The sequence below is a fragment of the Rosa chinensis genome, chromosome 3, assembly GCF_002994745.2.
Source record: "Rosa chinensis cultivar Old Blush chromosome 3, RchiOBHm-V2, whole genome shotgun sequence".
Lineage (NCBI taxonomy): Eukaryota > Viridiplantae > Streptophyta > Magnoliopsida > Rosales > Rosaceae > Rosa > Rosa chinensis.
Genome location: NC_037090.1, coordinates 3288314 through 3309234, shown reverse-complemented (window position 1 = coordinate 3309234; position 20921 = coordinate 3288314). Strand labels below are relative to the sequence as shown.

General features: G+C 38.5%; 3 protein-coding genes and 1 long non-coding RNA gene across 4 annotated transcripts; 2 read left to right on the top strand and 2 right to left on the bottom strand.

Moving 5' to 3' along the window:
• Positions 1–1973: 1973 nt before the first annotated feature.
• On the bottom strand, positions 1974–2915 carry LOC112192888. The gene is made up of 2 exons (XR_002933697.2): positions 2564–2915; positions 1974–2461 (listed from the first exon to the last, which is right to left on the bottom strand). It is a non-coding gene; the product is annotated as an uncharacterized LOC112192888 (long non-coding RNA).
• A 958-nt stretch (positions 2916–3873) lies between these two features.
• On the bottom strand, positions 3874–4839 carry LOC112193285 (glycine-rich cell wall structural protein). The gene is made up of 2 exons (XM_024333359.2): positions 4535–4839; positions 3874–4381 (listed from the first exon to the last, which is right to left on the bottom strand). Exons 1-2 carry the CDS (start codon positions 4633–4635, stop codon positions 4144–4146), a joined length of 339 nt encoding a protein of 112 aa, XP_024189127.1. The 5' UTR covers positions 4636–4839; the 3' UTR covers positions 3874–4143.
• A 5584-nt stretch (positions 4840–10423) lies between these two features.
• LOC112192243 (sodium/hydrogen exchanger 2) lies at positions 10424–16053 on the top strand. The gene is made up of 15 exons (XM_024331895.2): positions 10424–10812; positions 11199–11523; positions 11640–11758; positions 12322–12419; positions 12554–12613; positions 12698–12744; positions 12834–13028; positions 13114–13160; positions 13298–13364; positions 13486–13586; positions 13695–13796; positions 13994–14132; positions 14221–14283; positions 14995–15078; positions 15507–16053. Exons 2-15 carry the CDS (start codon positions 11341–11343, stop codon positions 15831–15833), a joined length of 1632 nt encoding a protein of 543 aa, XP_024187663.1. The 5' UTR covers positions 10424–10812; positions 11199–11340; the 3' UTR covers positions 15834–16053.
• Positions 16054–16592: 539 nt separating this feature from the next.
• LOC112192596 (aspartyl protease family protein 2) lies at positions 16593–17888 on the top strand. The gene has a single exon (XM_024332395.1). It carries the CDS (start codon positions 16593–16595, stop codon positions 17886–17888), a length of 1296 nt encoding a protein of 431 aa, XP_024188163.1.
• The last annotated feature ends 3033 nt before the right edge of the window (positions 17889–20921 follow it).

The following is a 20921-nucleotide window of genomic DNA, read 5'->3' as shown; positions in this document are numbered from 1 at the left end:
TCGTCAAGCAGGCTGGGCCTACCTTTAGCCCATGTCCTTCACCTGCGACCCACACTTGCTCCGCCGCCTCTGGCTCAAGTGCAGCCCCTGCCTCTCCTTCATCACCCACCATCGCTTACTTCCGCTTCCAGCTCTCTTAACATCTACTTCACTTTTCAAACCCAGTTCGTTACTTTCGGGTTCGCACTAGGGGTGGGCGTCCAGACCCGAAAGACCGAAAGACCTGACCCGGACCTAGTAAAAAAGCCCGATTCGGTTCGGTTTTAGTATGGAAAATCTCGGTTCGATGCAAAGCCCGACCCGAATGTGTATTTTCGGTTCTGTCTCGGGCTTTAAATATTCGGAGACCGAAAGCCCGACCCGACCCAATTTCTCCTCCATCTCAGCGAAACCATCTCCTACCAAGCCAGCTCCTCCTCCTCCTAAACCTTTCCCCTCCATCTCAGCCTCTCGAAACCATCTCAACCTCTCGAAACTCTCCTCCCAAGCCAGCTCCTCCTCCTCCTCCTCTATACTCAAATTTGCAGTGGCTCCTGAAGCAACCAAAGCAATACCGGAGTCCCCAGTCTCCACATATGAGAAGCAGAATTTCAGTAAACACCCATAAACCATGTGAAACAAAGAAATCAAATTTGGGCTTTTGTTGGAAAGCAGAATTTCAGAAGAAACCCAGAACCTATATGAAAAGAAGAAACCCAGAATTTTTTTGGCCAGAAGGAATTCTAGATCCAACACAGAGCTCATGCTTCCTAGATGCAAGATGTTGATTTGATGAATATATGGTAATTGTCTACTAATTGGTAAATAGAGAACTGCATAATGGGGATTGGGAAGGAAGAAAAAAGGAAAAAAAAGAAGAAGAAGAAGAAGATATGAACTTATGAAGTAGAATTGCAGAAGAAGAAGTGTTGAACTGATGCTAGTTGCAGCACGCATGAAAAATGGAGCCTATAAAGGCTAGTCCTAATACCTATAATCAAATAAACAAAGTGAAATGCATAGTAGCACGCAGGAAAAGTGGAGCCTATAAAGGCTAGTCCTAATACCTATAATCAAATAAACAAAGTGAAATGCATAGATAATCGGGGTTGGTCCTAACAAACTGTCGAAGAAAATGACTAGAATAGAAAGAGAGTATAGAAAGTAAAAGAGGGTTCTAGATTCTATTTTGTTTTACTTCTACAGCCTAGGACGAAATAAATATAAGCTTTGCACATAATATATTGAGAGCGTCTCGTGCTCTAGTGGTTGGGAGCAAGGGTTTCGTGTAAGAGGTCGGGGGTTCAAACCTCGCCTCTTACCGAATTTTGTGTATTTTGCATATTGGGCCCGAAAAACCCGAAGCCCGAACCGGCCCGTTTGGGATCGGTTTATGTCGGTTTCCATTTTCGAAAAAGCCCTAACCGGCCCGGACCGATTGTTTCGGGGCTCGGTCTCGGTTTTACCAAATTCTAGGCCTGGCCCGACCCGAGCCCAGCCCTAGTTCGCACACAGTCAACAACACATTGCCCAGTCTCTCGAACTCATGTTAGGGCTCCACCGTGTCGTCAGTCTTTAGGCGCGCCACCGCCATCAGTTTGAGAATTTCATTTAGAGAGAGAGAGAGAGGGAGAGAGGCAGGAAAACTAAATAAAGAAAGAGAGAAACTTAAATAATAATAATAAATAAATAAAGGAACTGAGGGGTATAATAGTTATTTTGGACCTAATGTGTGAGAATTAGAGAGAATAAAGACTATCCAGTTTAATTTAAAAGACAAGAGACTAAACTGTTTTTCAGAAAAAAATTTGAGAAGTAATAAGTATTTAATCCTTAAAAATATTATTCGCTTGAACCGAATGCTTGAGGAAATTGTTATATGCAAAGTTTGACCCTATGCATTCCTCTTTACACGCCAATCTGATAAGAAATTCCATCATCTGTATCTACGGCTCCAGTTGCTTGGCTGGACACCTAAGGGCTAAGGCACCGGGTTGAAACTCTTGATGTAATGAAATTTATTGATTCATGAAATTATTTCTTAGTCATACAGAAAAATTTATACACCGCACGATCTAGAGAAGCTGATCGAGCAAATTTTAAATGAATAAACCATGAAAATTAAATACATGACTCATCAACACACCCAAGAAAAACACACTATCATCACCAAGCTGATGATCCAGACGCTTAAAAAAACCTCACAATATATAATCGAGAATTTGTTTATCAAAAGGGAGGAGGAGGCCCGCCGTGGTGGCCATGAGGTCCTGGCGGAGGCCCTCCAAACACAGGTCCACAGCAGCTCTCAAAGATGCAACAGCAAAACAGTAGATAACAACTGCAATAAAAAAAAAAACACACAATATATAATCGCGAAGTTGTTTATCAGAAGGGAGGAGGAGGCCCGCCGGGCGGAGGCCCTCCAAACACAGGTCCACAGCAGCTCTCAAAGATGCAACAGCAAAACAGCAGATAGCAACTGCAATATATATATAAAAAAAAAAACTCACACTTAATTGACGACTTCCTTATTGAAACAAAGGGCCGTTAATTAAACTGCAATTATTAACAGTTCACTTACCATGAAGATAAGAGCCTGCTTATGCCATCGCAACAAAACCAACAGCAACCGCACGGCCCTGGAGGTCCCGGAGGTCCTCCTGGCGGGGGTCCCCAACCAGGCATAACGATCTCTCTCTAGAAATAGAACTGCTTTTAGCAAGTAGCTAGAACTGCAATTGAGCTATATAAATCGATGACGAACAAAAACTATATGGTTTTATATCTGAATATAAATGATCGATGTGGAGTTCCGATAGAGTAAGAGGGCTTGGAACCTTAGGATCGATCGAGGGAGCAATTTAATGGCTGACAGGCTGTGTAAAATGTTACAGGAATGTTAGGAGTTTCTTGGACTGGTAGGTAGAGGGCATAATGGCATATGATAATATCACCCATGGTTTAGGATAAGGGTTATTATGGGACGTATCTACTATTCTACTCTTGTTTCAATCTATCTAGCTAAATATCTAGAGCTAATATTCAATATGGTTCCAACACCTGTATACCATCTGCTTTACCAACTGATTGCGTACGTTATAGTATTGTCTTTATTCCTTCTATGTTAATTTCTCTACTTTTAACGTCTATCATTTCTAATGATCTTGACTTAGAGCAACTCCAACAGATTCTCTATATTTTGATTTTTCTCTACTTTAGAGAAAAATAAGCCTCTTTTGCTCCAACAGATTCCCTATAACTATCTCTATTTTAGGGAAAGTGAGGAGAGAGAAAATCAAATTCCATATATTTACAGCAAACTCCAAAATTTAAGGAAAAATTATGGAGATTTTAGAGATTGCTGCAAAATAGGGAATCTGTTGGAGTTAGAGAAGAAAAAATAGCTAAAGCTTTGACTTTTGGTTCCCTATAATACAAAAATTATAGGGAAGTTGTTGGAGTTGCTCTTATTACAAGTTAAATGGAGAATGAGGAAATTTATAACAGATAAGAGGACAATTTTTAGATTAGCATAACAGCAATGGAGAATGAGGAATATTTAGTTACAAGCACACATTAATGTGCCATTTTTGTATAACGGTCATATTAATCTTTTTGTTTGTCGTTATTATTTTATCGAATGTCCCCAAATGAACAAACTTAAAGTGAAGTTGAGATTTTTTCAATGTCGGAGCTTATTATGTCTTGGACTGAAAGTCTACTAGCTCTTAGTTCGATCTTGTCGTCGTTGATCCCAATCAATAACTCTTTTATGACATAAGAAGTCAAATAATGACGTTTGTCTTTGTATTAGTCATTGTACGTAGTTGTCTGTAGGTATCTAATTGACTACTTGAACTAATTTAAATGTAAATGTGGTGATCATATGGAAAAAAAAAAGTTTCTATATATTGCCTGTTGGTAAACACAGTAGGTGTTGTAATTAGCTAAAATGAACACTGCCTTAAGGAAAGAAATTTAGACATATGGGAAATTAAAATGAAATACACGAATTTGGCTAGACTCATCGGAGTTGCAAGTTTGCTAAAAACAGCAGCAAAATGCCAGTATCTCACTTGCTAGCTAGTCAACTAAATTATTACATCATGCATGCATGTATTTGAGCACAACCAGCAGATCACAAAGCAGATGATCTGATGATCAGAAACGCCCACCACCACCACCACCACGACCACCACCTCCACCACCTCCACCACCACGACCACCACCTCCACCACCAAAACCACCACCTCCACCACCAAAACCACCACCACCACCACCAAAACCACCGCCGCCACCACCGTGAGGACCACCACCACCACCATGAGGACCACCACCACCACCAAACATTGGTCCACAGCAGTTCTCCAGTAGGCAGCAGCAGCACAGGAAATAAGCACTGCATGCATAACAAACGAAACCAGCAGATCGACTTAATTAGTTCAATCGCCTCAGAAAAGTATATTTAAGCAGCTAGCCATATTTGATATACATTACATATAACAAGTTATTCAGTGTTGTCAAAACTTATAAAATTTTTATGAAAACTCACCAAGATGATATAAGGCCGCCTAAGCAGCCGAAAGGTCCAAAACCCCCACCACCGCCACCGCCGCCTGGAGGTCCAAATCCCCCGCCACCGTGAGGAGGCATCTCTCTGACCTTATCTAGCTTTTTGAGTTTTGATCCTCGGAAATGAAAATGCAATGTAGGTGTCTAATATTGGAATTGAGATTGATATCCTCCGGAGTCCGGATATTTATAGGCCACTTATAAGAGGGACAATGAGAGAATATCTAAGCTTAGTGGCCAAGTATTCATTCCTGAAGCTTGTCGACGTATCGGACATAGCACGCTGTAAGTTCAATCAGATCGAGTCGGCTCATCTACTTTTTTTCTTTAGACCAAATGTTCCAAGGTTTTAAACCTAACATTCAAACTTCTATATTGGTGAGAACTAGTATACGAAGCTACGTATATATACAAAAGTTTCCTCAGCATCTTAAAGTGTTCCGGTGTTATAAGTTTCATTATAATATAGGTGGCGAATCGGTTAAATCTTCCGGTCGACTATTTTGGTCTTTTCTACTCTGGCCGGCCGGAATTTCACAACTCTTTTATATTTTTTTTTGGCGATACAACTCTTTCAGATATGAAGCCACGTGCATCAGTTGTGCAGTTGCAAACTTCCAAAAATGTTTTCCCTACGAATTTGAAATTTGATGAGAAATTTAAGCAAAATAGATTGGCGATATATACATTCAATTCTATAAAATTCATTTGGTTATAGTTGATAATTGGAGGGTGAAAGTGGACAGATCATGAAAGGAAAATCATCATCATCATCACGCGCGCGCGCGGTTTATATGGTTTGGTTTACTTAACTCTTAAGATGAGCACGTAGTTGATGATGATGCATATAGAATCAAGTCAATCAAGTATGATTTTGTGTGTGTACAAGTCAGAATTTGAAGACAAACATGAGGTAGACTTGTAGTCATAGCGAGGATAATAGGCAATTGTTAAGATACCAACGTCAACTTGGGTCACAAACAAATTGCTGGTACTAAACAAATAGAATGCGGCTTCCCACAGCGTGCGTAATCTAAATCTAGTGCTTCAGTATCTGCTAAGAATTTGTGAGCATGGCTCTCTGATTGCTCTGATCTTCTGCTCAGTACTAGTCGCTCCAATTGGTAAGAGATCAGAGAGAAGATGGATCTTTCCGGTCCTTTCGTGTTCATGTATGCACGAACTGAACTGAATAATGATGATCAAGAACAGAGATGATATCAGAATAACAGTACAAATTCAATCTGCTAATCAAGACAACTGCAATTGCAAATAAAAGGCAATATATAGTTAAGATTTGAACTCGAAAATCACAAATACAAAACACCAACTCATAATTAAGCTCATACAAGCTAGCTCCTTAATTAATTAGACCCTCACGTCCTCGTAATTGAGAACCAAAAGAACCCTGTTCAGATTAGTCAGCATTCAAAGGATACAAGTATATATGTACATGTCTTCACACAAATCATTGTAACACTACCAGATCAATCTTCCTCAACTCTCATGCATCCTATTTTGTTCCAATCAGCTGCTAGCATCACAGTAGCATGATGCAACAGTTCGGCAAATGACAATCCCGGAACAAGAAATGTAGTCAACAAAAAGATGGCTTCTTAGATCTTACCTTTGAGCCTAAGAACGGTCACTGCACTCAACTGTACGTGAGTATATTGGCTAGACTGTCCCCACTATACTTCATCTATACATTTGTAAGGGGAAGAGGTTTTTATACATTATTTATCCAACTTTAGAGGGATGATACTACCTTCATGCACAAACTGATTCTAATAGCTATAGCTGTAACAATAATTAAGAACACTGATAAGTGCCACCGCACGTACAACCAAATATGCCAGGCTATGCATGGTTAGACACAGAATGCTTCTATCTTGTCGTGAAGTTTCATACCTATGCTGCCAGATCTACATATTGGCTATGTAAGCGACTAAGCGTACGTCTTGTAGTAACAGGCGTAGCTATGAACCCTGTAGACCATGCCATTCCCATGGGGGTGGCAAAGGGGAGCCCTAATTGGTAGCAAAAAACGTGCAACTCCTTGGCTATATGTTTCTCTAATTGTGCTCTCGATGGAGCTTCGTATATATAGAAGGGAAAATGGTTAGTACGGTACTCAGTTTTTGGCTCCTTATAACTTTTGGTACCTGACAAAAAAAAATATCAATACGGTACCTGAAGTTCTTGGCCCGACCGAAAATCGGTACTTATCGCCGTTAGTTCCGTTACGGAAGTTGTCAAGTGACAATTTTTGAAGGGTATTTTTGTCATTTCATGCCTCTTTTTTATTTTTATTATTATAATATATATATATATATATATATATATATCTCTCTCTCTCTCTCTCTCTCTCTCTCTCTCTCTCCTCCTCCTCCTCCTCCTCCTCTCGCCTTCTTCTTATGCACATTCGGTCAAACACATGCCAAAAATCGCAACAGTAAGGTGTGTGATCCCAACCCTGGTTTCAAACCCAAATCTAGAGCTTGAGGGGAAGCAGATCCGTTACAGATCGCCTTCGTCAGCCGAACCTCTCGAGTCTCAGACCAATTCTTCGCCCTCCGATCTCAGGGAGCTCTGACTCCCTCTCCGACAAGCTCTACAAGTACCGCAGCCTCCTCCTTTCAGTTAAATACAATTTTTTTTTCTTTTCTCAAAGGGATAACAGCTATCAGCTGCCTCTTTGATTCACCGACCTTACAACCTTATCTCCATCACATAGTTCTTCTTCCAGGAGCCCAAAACCTCCTGAAACAACGCCTATTTTTGTAAAAGAATGAAATTTTGATTTGGGAAGAGATCTGCATTTTTGGTTTTGATTTTCATGTTGGGTTTACATGCATCTTGATTTGAAATTTGTTCAGATTTGGTTTTTCTGCATCTTGGTTGAATCTAGAGAACTCATGTCAACCAAATTGGTACACCCAAATACGTAAAAGTGATGGATAACAGAGGATGCATATGGGGCAATTGTGAATTGAAGATTAGACTGAGAAGTTGCATATTTTGGCACTAATGGTTCTGCCAATTAATTTAGATTTTCTGGGTTTGCCGTGAGCATGATCTTGGCTCCATTAGCGATCTCAGACTCCCTCCATTAGAGACCTTTGGAGATGAGCTTTTGGCCGCGAGGGAGGACATTGGTGAAAGGTTGAAGAAGGACCTTCAGATTCTACCCATACCCAACACCCCTCTTGTTTTTCAGTCTCTCTCATCTTCTTCTGGCCACGTTGATCGGTGGAGGATCCATAACCAAGAGCTGAGAAGAACAGGAGCTCTGAGAAGAAGAGAAGATTCTAAAAGAAGTTAAAAGACAGGTGTTTAGCTATAGGGAAGCCACGTCAAGCATGGTTAGGAATGGCTGACCACAAGTATTGTCCAGTCGGGACATGATTGGAATTAGTGAGGATTAAGACATAAAATGACAAAAATACCCTTCAAAAATTGTCACTTGACAACTTCCGTAACGGAACTAACAGCGATAAGTACCGATCTTCGGTCGGGCCAAGAACTTCAGGTACTGTATTGATATTTTTTTTTGTCAGTTACCAAAAATTATAAGGAGCCAAAAGCGGGGTACCGTACGGACCATTTTCCCTGTATAGAAAGAAAGATGAATGCTTCGATTCTTGTTGCGAAGTTTCGTGTAATCGTGTTAATTAATTTGCAGCTAGCTCTTGATTGAGATCGAGTCAAGTATGGATGTTGAACGATCCCCAAAGACAATGCTTTTAATTAGGGAAATTAGCTGTTAATTAATGACATTAAATGATACCCATCCAAATCAGCCCGTCAATTAATCAATCTGTTTTGATCGTAGTATTCTAATCCTCTCTGGTTGCATCAGCATCATTTCTTGGGCAAGATAAGGTTGCATGCCCCCCACGAGACTTTTCAGAGATTGTTGGCTTCCTGTCCGTTACTTCAGAAAACGATTTGCTAAGATGATAAAAACACGTGTAAGTTTATTGAGAAACATTTCATCACCATTATTTAATTTTCAAAGAATAGCTTTGAGTTTGGTGATTTACCTATCTTTGTTTTATAAATTTAATAAATAAAAATTTTGAAAAATCATATATATATATATATTCTAAAATAGGCAGGCAAGTTTGGTTTCAGTATATAGAAATTTTGATTATGATAAACCAAGTTGCTCTATTATACATTTTGAAACGTGGAAATTGAAACTGTTTTATTGGACCAACTTAATTATCACTATTCAAAAAGCTTAATGTCCGTGGCCAAAGTTGAAACTCACAAGGGAGAACATATCTCGGCGACAAAGTCTTTATTTTAACGGCCGAAACTAAATTGGATTTATGGTTATGGCCAACGCCTGATCAGACTAAAACTGACAACAAAAATGGTTCATAACTTCATATTTATCTATTGGATTCAAGTTTTCAGAATATGATAAAATTTTCGAAAATGATATGCTTTGTTTTAAGGAAAACTTCAATATGATTATAATATCAATTTTTCTCAACCATAGTTTATGTGATATTTTGGAGCTATTTTCACATGATCCCCTCCATAATGCACTACTTTTCGTGATACTTTATTTTCAAAAAAGTTGGCCAACTTGGCTAATCATCAAAATAAATAAATGAGATTCACTCCCTACCAAGATCATGATCCACCCACATAACACGTGGAATTTGAACCCCTCAAATTTGTATCCGATTACTAGTATCGATCATTAACAAAACCTAAAACAAACAAAGCACAAGATTAGGATGATCATTTTGTCTTTGTCACAACACAAATCAATTATGTTAAGTAATGGGCAACCTTATAAATTTGGATTAGCAAGTAAGAAGTAAAATATGGAGTCGTAGTTTCCGTGATTCATTTCCGTCGATGTGTCAAAGCGTCAACGTCGAAATAGTTAAGATTCATGTGGGTTCTTGTTGAAATGGATGTATTTAGACACAGCTATTTAAGCCAGGTGTCATACTATGACTAGCAACTTGTCTGCACGTGCCACATAATTATTAATTCATTTACTTATTTTGATTGAAAATTTCAAGTTGAGTTCAAACAAAATTTGAAATTGAACTCTTCCAAATTTACAAGTCATTGCATAAGTAACAAAAGCTTTTATTGACATGTTCATCATAGAAATGGTCTAAAATCTTGGTTAGAACCGTCTCACAATTAGTATGATGATTAGACTCACAAATCACATTTAATAAATTTTTTTTACTCAAATACTCTTGCTATTCCTCTTAATTTGCATACTTGTCAACATATAATTTACCGGCCGATTAGACCACCAGAATAATCTCAGAGGTTGATTCAATAGTTTCTCCTAAAATAACATAGAGGAATCTTCAGATTCATCTTTTTTATGGTCTATTACATAAATAGAAATTGTAAGTCGTTGTATTTTGTTATTTAGCTGAGTAACAATTTTGCCATGACAATATTAACTTATGAGCTGTTTTATTAGCTCAGTGATTTACCTAATAACAGAAAAACTATACAAATTTTTTTTCAATTTTATTAGAATTTAGTAAAGTAGAAAAAAAAAAGAGAAATTAATATAGGCCAAAATAGAAAAATAAAAATCCAAATTATACACGCCCACTTTCCTAATGGGCGAATAGCGACACGAGTGGCTGTGTTTTGGTGCCGCTCGTCTTCCTCAACCGACAATAATCCGTTACTCCACCACAGACAGCTCCAGAACCCTCCAGCACCAACTCCCAACCGTCCAATCCACCCCACGTCATTCCAGTCACCAAAACCAACGCTCCAGATCCTAACAACCTCGCTCACTATTCTAGACACGGCTGCACAAGATCAGACATTAACAAATCCTCGTTTAGTTTTGGGTCCTCCCTCCTCCCCTGTTTCACTTCATCAATCACACGCCTCCTCTCTCTCTCTTTTTTTCTCTCAAATCTCTTCACCTTTCTCATTTTGGTCACCACTATTCTCTTCCAGAGGTTTCCACAATCTCATTGTTTCTGACCCAAAAAGAAGCACCAGTCTTTTCATCGCATTTCCCAGCTTTATACATATATTTCTCAAAGCAGAATTTGAGTTCCAGCTCTTCTCTGTTGGAACTCTCTCTCTCTGTCTCTCTCTGAAGATTTCAGTTTCAAAAACCCAGAATCAGAAGCCTGAATTTGACATTGTACCCGAGTCACAGGGAGAAATTTGATATTCAGCTGGGTATATTTGAGAAATTGCAGAACAGGGGGCTCTGCTATGTATCTTCTCCGAACCTTTCTGGTAAGCATTTATCATTACATTAATAAAATCATATATTTCTATTTATATTATATATATATATGTATATGTATATATATATATATGTATATATACATGTACATATGTATGTATGTATTCTTTTTCTGTGTTGTTTGGATGCGAAGAAAACAGAGGAAAATGAAAATGAAGGAAAGTTTGTTCTTTGCTGTTTGACATTCTGAGAATAGATTTTTTTTCCTGATAAAACAAACAATGCGTTGTTGTATATGCCTGTGTTAGCTATCTGGGTTTGAAGTATTGAACTTGGAGCGTTTCAGGGTTTTGAGAATGAAGGTGAGAGAAAGGAAAGCTTGGATTTTTGGTTTTGCTGTTATGAATAACATTTGGGCTGTTTTATTTCAATGCAGAGATCATAGGGTTTATTGGGAATCTAAGATTATTGAGATGGACAGTTCGGAGACATAGATTTCGTGAATACAAGGATCGTTTTCGTTTGAAGAATCTGTGATTAAGTTTTTGCATATTGGTTGTGTTGAAGACGGGGATACAATGGCTTCTCATTTGGCCATGTTGATGACCAAGTTACCCAAATTGCAAAATCTATCTGCTTCTGATCACTCCTCTGTTGTCTCGTTGAACCTTTTCGTGGCACTACTTTGTGCTTGTATTGTGATTGGGCATCTTCTTGAGGAGAATCGGTGGGTGAACGAGTCAATCACCGCCCTTTTGATTGTGAGTGCTTCCTTTGGTTACTGATAATATTGTTAAAGAACACCAGGAGAGGGAATTTTAAAGTATATGCTACTTTTGGCAGATTTTGATTGGTTTTACTTTGTTTTTTTTGGTAGGGGGTGTCTACTGGAGTTCTTATTCTTCTGATCAGTGGAGGAAAAAGTTCGCATCTTTTAGTATTCAGTGAAGATCTTTTCTTTATTTACCTTCTACCACCTATTATTTTTAATGCCGGGTGAGTTTTCGGTCCCTTTTAGTTGTTTAACAAGTGCATCTGATAATATAATGGTTGATGGGTTGTGCAACAGATATATACATGATTTGTTGTTTTGGTTGCGTTAATTTGAGCTGTGTTTCAGTGCTAGTTTGGCATTCTTTGGCAGACAAGAAAGAAAAAACTAACTCAACTGGTTTGCCTTTGCGAACTATAAGAGAACTTATCTGAATGATGAAATTGAGATATATGTAGAAATATGTGCTCATACACTCCTGCATCCATACAGGTGTAGTTAGATTTTAGTATCATACTGCCATAAATTTGATTGACGTAACTTATAGTCAATCAAATAGAGATTGCAAAATTTTCAGTATAGATTTACTAATTTCAAGGCTTATGCACCTTCCACAACTATTTTGAATTTGAGCATTCTTATGAGCAGCTTAAAACCAATTATTTCTATCTCACAATTATTTATCATTTATCCTCGTTGTTCTCATATTGTTGACTACTTCATTAGATTATTAGTATTTCTTCTCTGGGCTTATCATTCATGCTTTGGTCTTTGCTATTTATACCAGGTTTCAGGTGAAAAAGAAGCAGTTTTTCCGTAATTTCATTACTATTGTAATGTTCGGTGCTATTGGTACATTAGTATCCTGCACCATTATAGCATTTGGTACGTCTCACAACTCTCTAGATAAGGTTTCCATGATGTGAAGTACGTATAGCATTTGTGACTTATGGGTCAAAGTTGTACTAGTGTGATACAAACATTTGAATAGTTAGCTTACTGGTCTTTCCTTGATTCAGGTGCTACACAAATCTTTAAGAAATTGGACATTGGTTCGCTGGACATAGGGGATTATCTCGGTATTATCACTTTCTTTAGTTCCCTACTGTATTTAAATTCTGGCTTTTTTTCTTTCCTCACTATTGTAAACTCCTAATTTGCAGCAATTGGTGCAATATTTGCTGCAACGGATTCTGTATGCACGTTGCAGGTAGAGCACATATCAATTTACGTCCGAGGCTTTCAAGCTTTTAAAAGTAGCCAAGATTCCAAACTAAATTTGTTTATCCAATGGTCCAGGTGCTCCATCAGGATGAGACTCCTTTACTGTACAGTCTTGTATTCGGCGAGGGAGTTGTTAACGATGCTACATCTGTGGTGCTTTTCAATGCTATCCAGAGCTTTGATCTAACACACCTTGATTCCAGAATCGCCTTGAAGTTTATGGGCAACTTTTTGTATTTGTTTTTTGCAAGCACCATGCTAGGAGTGATTGTAAGCTTCTCTCTGTATTCTCTTTGTCCATAGACAAGTGTAAAAATATTGCTTTTTTCCTTGGTATAACTTGGTTCTTTTGCAGACAGGGCTGCTAAGTGCTTTCATTATCAAAAAGCTTTATTTTGCAAGGTATATTGTTAGCATTTACATGTTATGCCAAAAGAAATTTCATTTAATATGACAGCATCTTTAAATTTCTATGTTGAAAGAACCCTTGGTTTTTAAAAAGATTTTTTCCTTGACAACTTGCTTTCTGACATATTTAGGCACTCAACAGATCGTGAGGTCGCTCTTATGATGCTCATGGCATACCTTTCATATATACTGGCTGAAGTAAGGTTTCCTTCTACTCTGGGACTTTTACAAAAGGCTCAGGGTCCTTCTTCACTCTCCTTGTCAGCTTTGCTTTAGGCATATAGCTAAATCATGATGATATATTTGATATGTATTGCAGCTATTCTATTTGAGTGGCATTCTCACTGTATTCTTTTGTGGGATTGTGATGTCCCATTACACCTGGCACAATGTGACAGAGAGTTCAAGAGTCACGACCAAGTATGACTTAAAGATTACTATTAAGCCATTTTAATGCAATATCCATATAATTACTAATTCACAAGGTTGTTTAACTAACTGTTTAAATTTATTTTGACATGTTGTTAGGCATGCTTTTGCAACCTTGTCATTTGTTTGCGAGACTTTTATCTTCCTCTATGTTGGTATGGATGCCTTGGACATTGAAAAGTGGAGATTTGTAAGTGATAGGTAAGCCCTTTGACATTTACGAAGAATACTTTGCACCTTTTGTCTTTGCATTTGTATTATTATCTGAATATCATTGACACACATTCAACTTACTGATTTAGAATAATTGTCTACTGGTTTCACAGATGGTGCTTCTTTTAGTTTTATCTTTCATTGAACTGATGTTTAACATATGGTGCCCGATTTTGTATGTGCAGTCCTGGAACGTCAGTGGCAGTGAGTTCAATACTGCTAAGTCTTGTTATGCTTGGAAGAGCAGCTTTTGTTTTTCCTTTATCCTTTTTCTCAAACTTATTTAAGAAAAATCAAAGCGAGAAAATTAGCCTCCAGCAGCAAGTACGCATTTTGTGTTTTCAATGACTTTTTTTTTCCTTTTCTTCTGCTATAGTGAACTGACAAATTGTGCACTTTCTTCTTACTATAGGTGGTAATATGGTGGGCTGGTCTTATGAGAGGTGCTGTGTCTATAGCGCTTGCTTATAATCAGGCAAGTTGTGGAAAAGTTCCTTTTTAGGTTTTAAAAAATTGGGAAAAAATTGGTCAAGGAAAGGGAAAAAATTGGCCTTCCATGAGAAGGCTACTAAAATTAGAACAATATAATCTTGCAAAATATTGTACGAGGTCTGTTGTTTTATTGGCACCTTCTAGTAATTAAAGAGTAGCTAGAGGGTCTATGTTCATCTGAGATCCCAATTATTCTTGCGTGCACAGACTTTATACTTCCAAGAGATTATTATGACTAACTATAATTCCAAAAGATTGGAAATCCAAACGTGTGTTTAGCCAAGCAGGTGAAAAAGAAATACCATCATCTAGCGTTGTAATTTCCACTATTAGGAACAATCCTCCATTTACTTCAGTTTTATTATGAACTAAGCCGATGAACAGTATATTACCAACTTTAGCATATAGTATAATGAGTCGATCAGGAATTTTTTTTTTTGTTTGTTTTTGTTTTGTTGTGTGTGTGTGTGTGGAGCAAAATGGTTAATTTGTGGACAATGAAATATCCTTGTATGTGGACTGAGATACCTTCAAAAGTCATTATTTGGACAATGTGTTAGGAAAATGCTTTTGACCTTCTGTGGACATTAGTAAACTTTATTTCAGAATTATTCAAATGTGTGTGAGAAAGCTGGATTGAGGAAAGGAAGATGGCGCTTATATCTTATCTAATAAAATTTTCTTTTGAATGCAGTTTACAAGATCTGGTCACACTCAATTGCGAGCAAATGCAATCATGATCACTAGCACAATAAGTGTTGTTCTTGTCAGCACAGTGGTAAGGCAGCTGCTCCGTATATTTTGTATTTTGACTTGACGTTGTTTTGGACTCTCAAACTGTTCTTTCTCATAAACTCGCAAACGTTGTTTTAACATTCTTTTTTTTTCTCTTTTTTATTTATTTATTTATTTCCCTGTGTTGTGGGATTACTTCGGTACTTGCTATGCCAAAGGTTTATCCGTTTTCTGGACAGCAGACTAGGTTTGCATTAAAAAGCAAGTAGAAGACATACAGCTAGTGTAGCTGTTTAATCATGATGAGTTTTTTGGTCTACCAAAGGCTCACTAGTCTTTCCATCTCTTCTTTAGTCAAAAGTGGTTTCCAACTGCTAACACCATCCATATTAGTTTCATATTACTGCTGTTCCACGCACATGTCTAGTTTGTTGGATTTGGTAATGACACTTATTACTCTATTCTGTTCAGGTGTTTGGTTTGATGACGAAACCTCTTATTAGATTATTGCTGCCTCATAAACAATTGACCAGCACAAACAGCATTATGTCAGACCCACCCTCTCCAAAATCAGTCATTGTTCCACTACTTGGGCAGGATTCTGAAGCTGATCTGAGCGGTCATGAGGTGCGTCGTCCAGCCAGCATACGTGATCTTCTGACGACTCCAACACACACTGTACATCGCTACTGGCGTAAGTTTGATAATGCTTTCATGCGTCCAGTATTTGGTGGTCGGGGTTTTGTTCCCTTTGTTCCCGGCTCACCAACTGAACGGAACAACACTCAATGGCAATGAGTCAAGCAAAATGTGAAAAAAGTTTGTAAGTCATGTATAATATCTAGAAATGCAGGACTTCAATTCAGCGTGTGATTATTTTACGAGCTTTTGGATTTTATAAGCTGTGTATATCCCGATAAATTGACAGTTTGACATTATAGTTCTCAGTGAACTTGAGATCTGAGAGTTCAATGTAGTGATAACTGTGATATGTATGTTAGAGAACCAGTGTACTCCAGTGTATTCAATTTTGAATTTATAAGGCTCCAAATTTGATTATCAATGTTAATCGGCTTTAAGTTTAGGAGTGGGAAAGGGCATCAATTTTTACAGTGATTTTGTTATCTTTTACCGACTGAAACTGAGAATAGCTTTAGTTCTCTACCGTATTACATGCACTTGTTTACATAAGCAACACTAGCCAGGTACATGAATCATGTTAGTATGATAGTAAGTATATGCCATTAAAGAAACTAGAGAGTCAGTAGCCACCAAGCCAAGGTGGGTCATGTCAGTAAAATAGAATTCTGCTAGTGCATGCAAAATATGTTTTCAAACTTGGAGTAAAATAGTGGCTACCAACTAGAAGTAGGTTGCCTAAGTATGAACCATTCCCATGCTGGGTAAATTTACTAGTAGCTAGCTTGCAGCTGATTCATTCGGATGGCATGGATCTTTCTTACTTTCTTCACGAACTAGCTAGTCTTTCCTTACATTTTATACCAAACGTACGCTTTTCATTTCTCTACATCTTTTACACTCATCTTTCAATCTAAAATGTCTTTTGTATCTCTTTTTCTTGTGGTCATTTTCATGATATTTGCCGCCGGTGGTACTTCTCCACCGATGGCCCAAGCTCAGAGTTTCACTATATCAACGAGATTGACCAACACGAGTACTAGTGCTTTCAGACACAAACTTCGTCAAAAGCTACTATCCCAAACCACAGAAACTCGACCCCTTAATCTTGATCCAGGCACGGTCTTCCCTGCTCTCCCGTCCGGCATGGTCTACGTAAGCGCCCACATTGGGACTCCTCCACTCACCATCAACCTTGCTTTGGACACCCTCTTTCCATTCACTTGGGTTCAGTCAGTGGATTGCCAAAAATGCTTCAACGTTTCACCCCCATTTTCCAACTTTGACCCCAAGAAATCCACCACTTTTCAACTTCTCCCTCCAACCAACACCACCATCTGCTCGCCACCTCTCGCTCATCTATCGGCCGGTGCTGGATCGTCGTGTGTTTACGACGCTGGGTATAGCAGGGGCATATATGGAATCGACGAGTTCCATTTGTTGTCTCCCCTGTCCTCCTCCTCCTCCTCCTCCTCTTCAACCAATCTAATTGCATTCGGCTGTGGGATCCGCTCCATGGTGGACTTCGATGGGGGGTGGGGGTACAACCCTATCGGAGGGATGATAGGGTTAGGAAAAGGGCACCCTTCCAGCATTGTAAGCCAACTAGGCTCCGACCGTTTCTCTTACTGCCTTCCCGGCCGGTCTGATTCACACTCCGGCCAGCCAACCCTCAACTTCGGCTCTGATGCCTTTATTGATGCTAGTGCTACAAATGTACAAACAACTCCAATCTCCGGCCACGAGTACTACAATTACCTCAACTTGACCACCATAACTGTAAACGGAGATGTCGTGTACATCATGCCAGAAACCAGCTCTAGAGCAAAGCTTGTGCTCTTGGACACAGGAGAACCAACCACCTGGTTTGTTGAGGACGCCTATTATGGTCTGCAAGACGGCCTTGTGAGGTACTTTGCAGAGATTTACGGTTGGAAGGAGCCCAAGATAGTTTATCCTAGTGTTTACGATTTGTGTTACGATCTTCCGACTAATATGTCTAGCATCGTTTTCCCAAAAGTTGCTATACAGTTCCTAGGTGGGGCTAGTTTAGATCTGCAGGATGCTTTTAAGATCTTCCCGGATGAGCATCAGTTTTGCATGGTCTTAAAGGAAGGTGCTCCAAATGTGGTAGGTGTTTACCAGCAGATGGGTTATAGATTCTTGTTTGATCTCGCTCAGTCCAAGCTCTCTTTTGCTCCGAACATGTGTTAAGTATACAAGAAATTAGCTAGGAAGGTTATACAAGCCGTGTACGTATGTGCGTATATCCTCATAAGATCTAAGAGTTCAATCACTTCAATGTTTAGAACCAGCGTACTCGAGAGTGTATTCAAGGCTCCATACTCGATGATCAAAATGTTAAATCAGCTTTATATATTGTATAGCTAGGAGTGGGAAAGGGCAACACCTTTTACGATGTTTGTCTTGATAATTTATCCACTAAATTAAGAGGTTGTAGTAGTTAATATAGTTTATTACTATGGGATAATCAAGGTTCCTTATCTGCAATGCATGTTAGGGTTTTTGTTGAGAAACCCTAATATGCCTTGTTTACACTGCACCGCTAGTCAGCTAGATGAACTTATGTTAGTATGCACGTATATGACATTAGGGTAAACCAAGACAAGGAGGTTCATGCATGCCAAGTGCATGCAAGATATATTGTCAAACGAGAGTACAATAGGCTACCAACTAGAAATAGGTTGAAATCATGTAACCTGACTAGGAAATTAATGAAAAGAAAACATCATCTCAACTTTCGCACACACAAATCGTAAAAGTATCCCTAGATAATTAACATCATCATCGTCATCACGTACTTAGAAGTTAGAACTCGCTTTCGGTAGTTAAGGTCGATTGGGAAGGAGAAGGGCACACCATCTCCTTCACAGCTTCCTCCGCCTAAAAACAACCGTAAACCCCATAAGCATGGTGGAACATGCCCATGAAATATAGTTTGTTCTAATTAAACCCTAGAGGGGAAAGGTTTCTCAACCAGAAAAACCTCGTCCCTCGACAACTGGCACAAATTAATCCACCGGTTCTTTTTCTTTAGCCAATGCAAGCCATCGTGCTGTCATTGCATCAATTGAATCTATGAAACTCAAAGAGAGATAAACTCACCGAAATTTGGAAACCCTAACCCTAGGCTAGAAGAGAGAGGACCTGGTTTAATGGCTTGAATCTAAATCTTCCATGCATATCGCAAAGGCCGGCAGTAAAATTTGAAAATTGGAAATTATTCTCAATAAAGGATTTCATCGTATTCATAATATTGACGTAGTTTAGTGGTGCTTAAATCTAAATTTTTACCCTAGCCCTGGTAGCGTAGGGAAGCCCTCTTACCTAAACTTTTTTCCACCAAAAAAAAATCTAAAGCTTTACCAGCCGTACTCTGATAATTATTACATTATTCGATGTCTCTGTGTGCATGTGTGTGTCTTGGAAATGCAAATCAAATTATCAGGCAGTTAAGTTAGGCCGGTAAAGTACTAGTAGAGAGCTGTATATATGATACGACCAATCACATGGAAGTAGATCGAGTAGAAAGCCAATGGGGTAAGGAAGGTTTATGTATGCAAATGTGAAACAGAATTGGACAGTTGGCCTATAGGCTATAGATGAAGGAATTAATGGGCAAGGAAGGAAAATTGTATTCAAATGTGCAAACTAAAATGATTAATAATTGGGCTACTACTCGATCGCGATAATGATTGACCATATGCACCCTCAATTGTTAAGTTTGTTTTGCAAATGCGCATTATATCGATTGATCGTTGTCGTTAAAATTCCCACACGTTAGTTTTGGTTCTCAGCAGACCCTAAATATATTGACTGTTGATATAATGATTGATCAAGAATTGAAATGAGCGTTTCCGCCTAGAGGAGAATTACCATCGACTCGAATCCGAACAAACACGTACATCGGAAGAATGCTAACTTTGTCCGCCTTGTAAAAACCGGCTAAGACACGCCGTTTAGCCTTCTTCGACCGCAATTGCACCTAAACCCTAATTGATAATAGTTACAGTGAGCATTAAAAAAAAATCCAAACGGCCATCATACATGTCACCCTCATAAAATCAGTCCTTTGCCTAGGAAGTTTGATCCAGCACGATCGTAAGGGCAAACCACAAAGTGGCCTTCCTTCCGCTCACGTAACATATATAACCCTTTTACTGCCAGATAAGTTTCATCTTTCCCATGAAACCGGTGCGTTGAAATTTTCGTTAAGAACCTTGTACACCAAGTTGAAACCATTCCTGCTGTAACCTGGTGGGGAATGGCGCGTCCCGTAAAACCATAGTCAGATGTGAAACATCTATTTTATTATGTGTATGAACAAGTGTATATTTTTCATTTTAAAGGATTGTTTGATTAGGCACTAATTTGTTGTCTCTGTTTGTAGAAGACAACTTGTCTTATATACAGATTTAGTTGGTGGCTTCAATTCCTGAGCGCATTTTACCATGATATTGTCGTAAAATAGAATATTGTCATTATTATTTTTTTGATCGCATCAACAGCTCATAGTTATAACAACTATTCTTCCGTAAATCGAACACCTCCCATTTACGAAAGAGAAATTTATGTCACAAATTTTCTCATCACTTTTAAATACTTTTAGAAAATCAAGTAAAAAGAATTTTCTGATGAAGAGAAGAAAATGATACAGTTCATCTCTATTGCTGCCGCTATAACAAGAAATCACAGTTAAGGAAAGAAGCGCGTATGCTATCTGATCAATACAATTCAATAAACTCCGAGGAGTGTTTGTCTTTTACACATTTATGTTTTACATTTTGATATAGGCTAGCTAGGCTAGGGCAACCTTTTATATATAATAGATGGAGGAGGTCAAGGCTAATTGATCGAATTTCCTACATCAAATGGGCTGCATGTGGTGACAGTTGGAACTTGGAAACAATTAGAGTTAGTGACCATTCAGCAGCTGCATTAGCATTCCTCCTAAATGAATTTCGTGGTTAATTTGAAGAACTGGCCATGAATTAATCAATGATGGATTGCTTAAACAAGTGGATAATGAATTGAATGTAATTACTTTTCCCATTATTCATCACTAAAAACAAACAATTTCATTTCACTTGAAATACCCCTAAAAGCACCAAATAATTTTAACAAGGGCAACATGTTCTTATAATTTCATGTTTATCGAATTTATCATCTCCTGTTGCTTTTGACAATTCAAGAACCTCTATGATATGTGAATATGAGATTTCACAA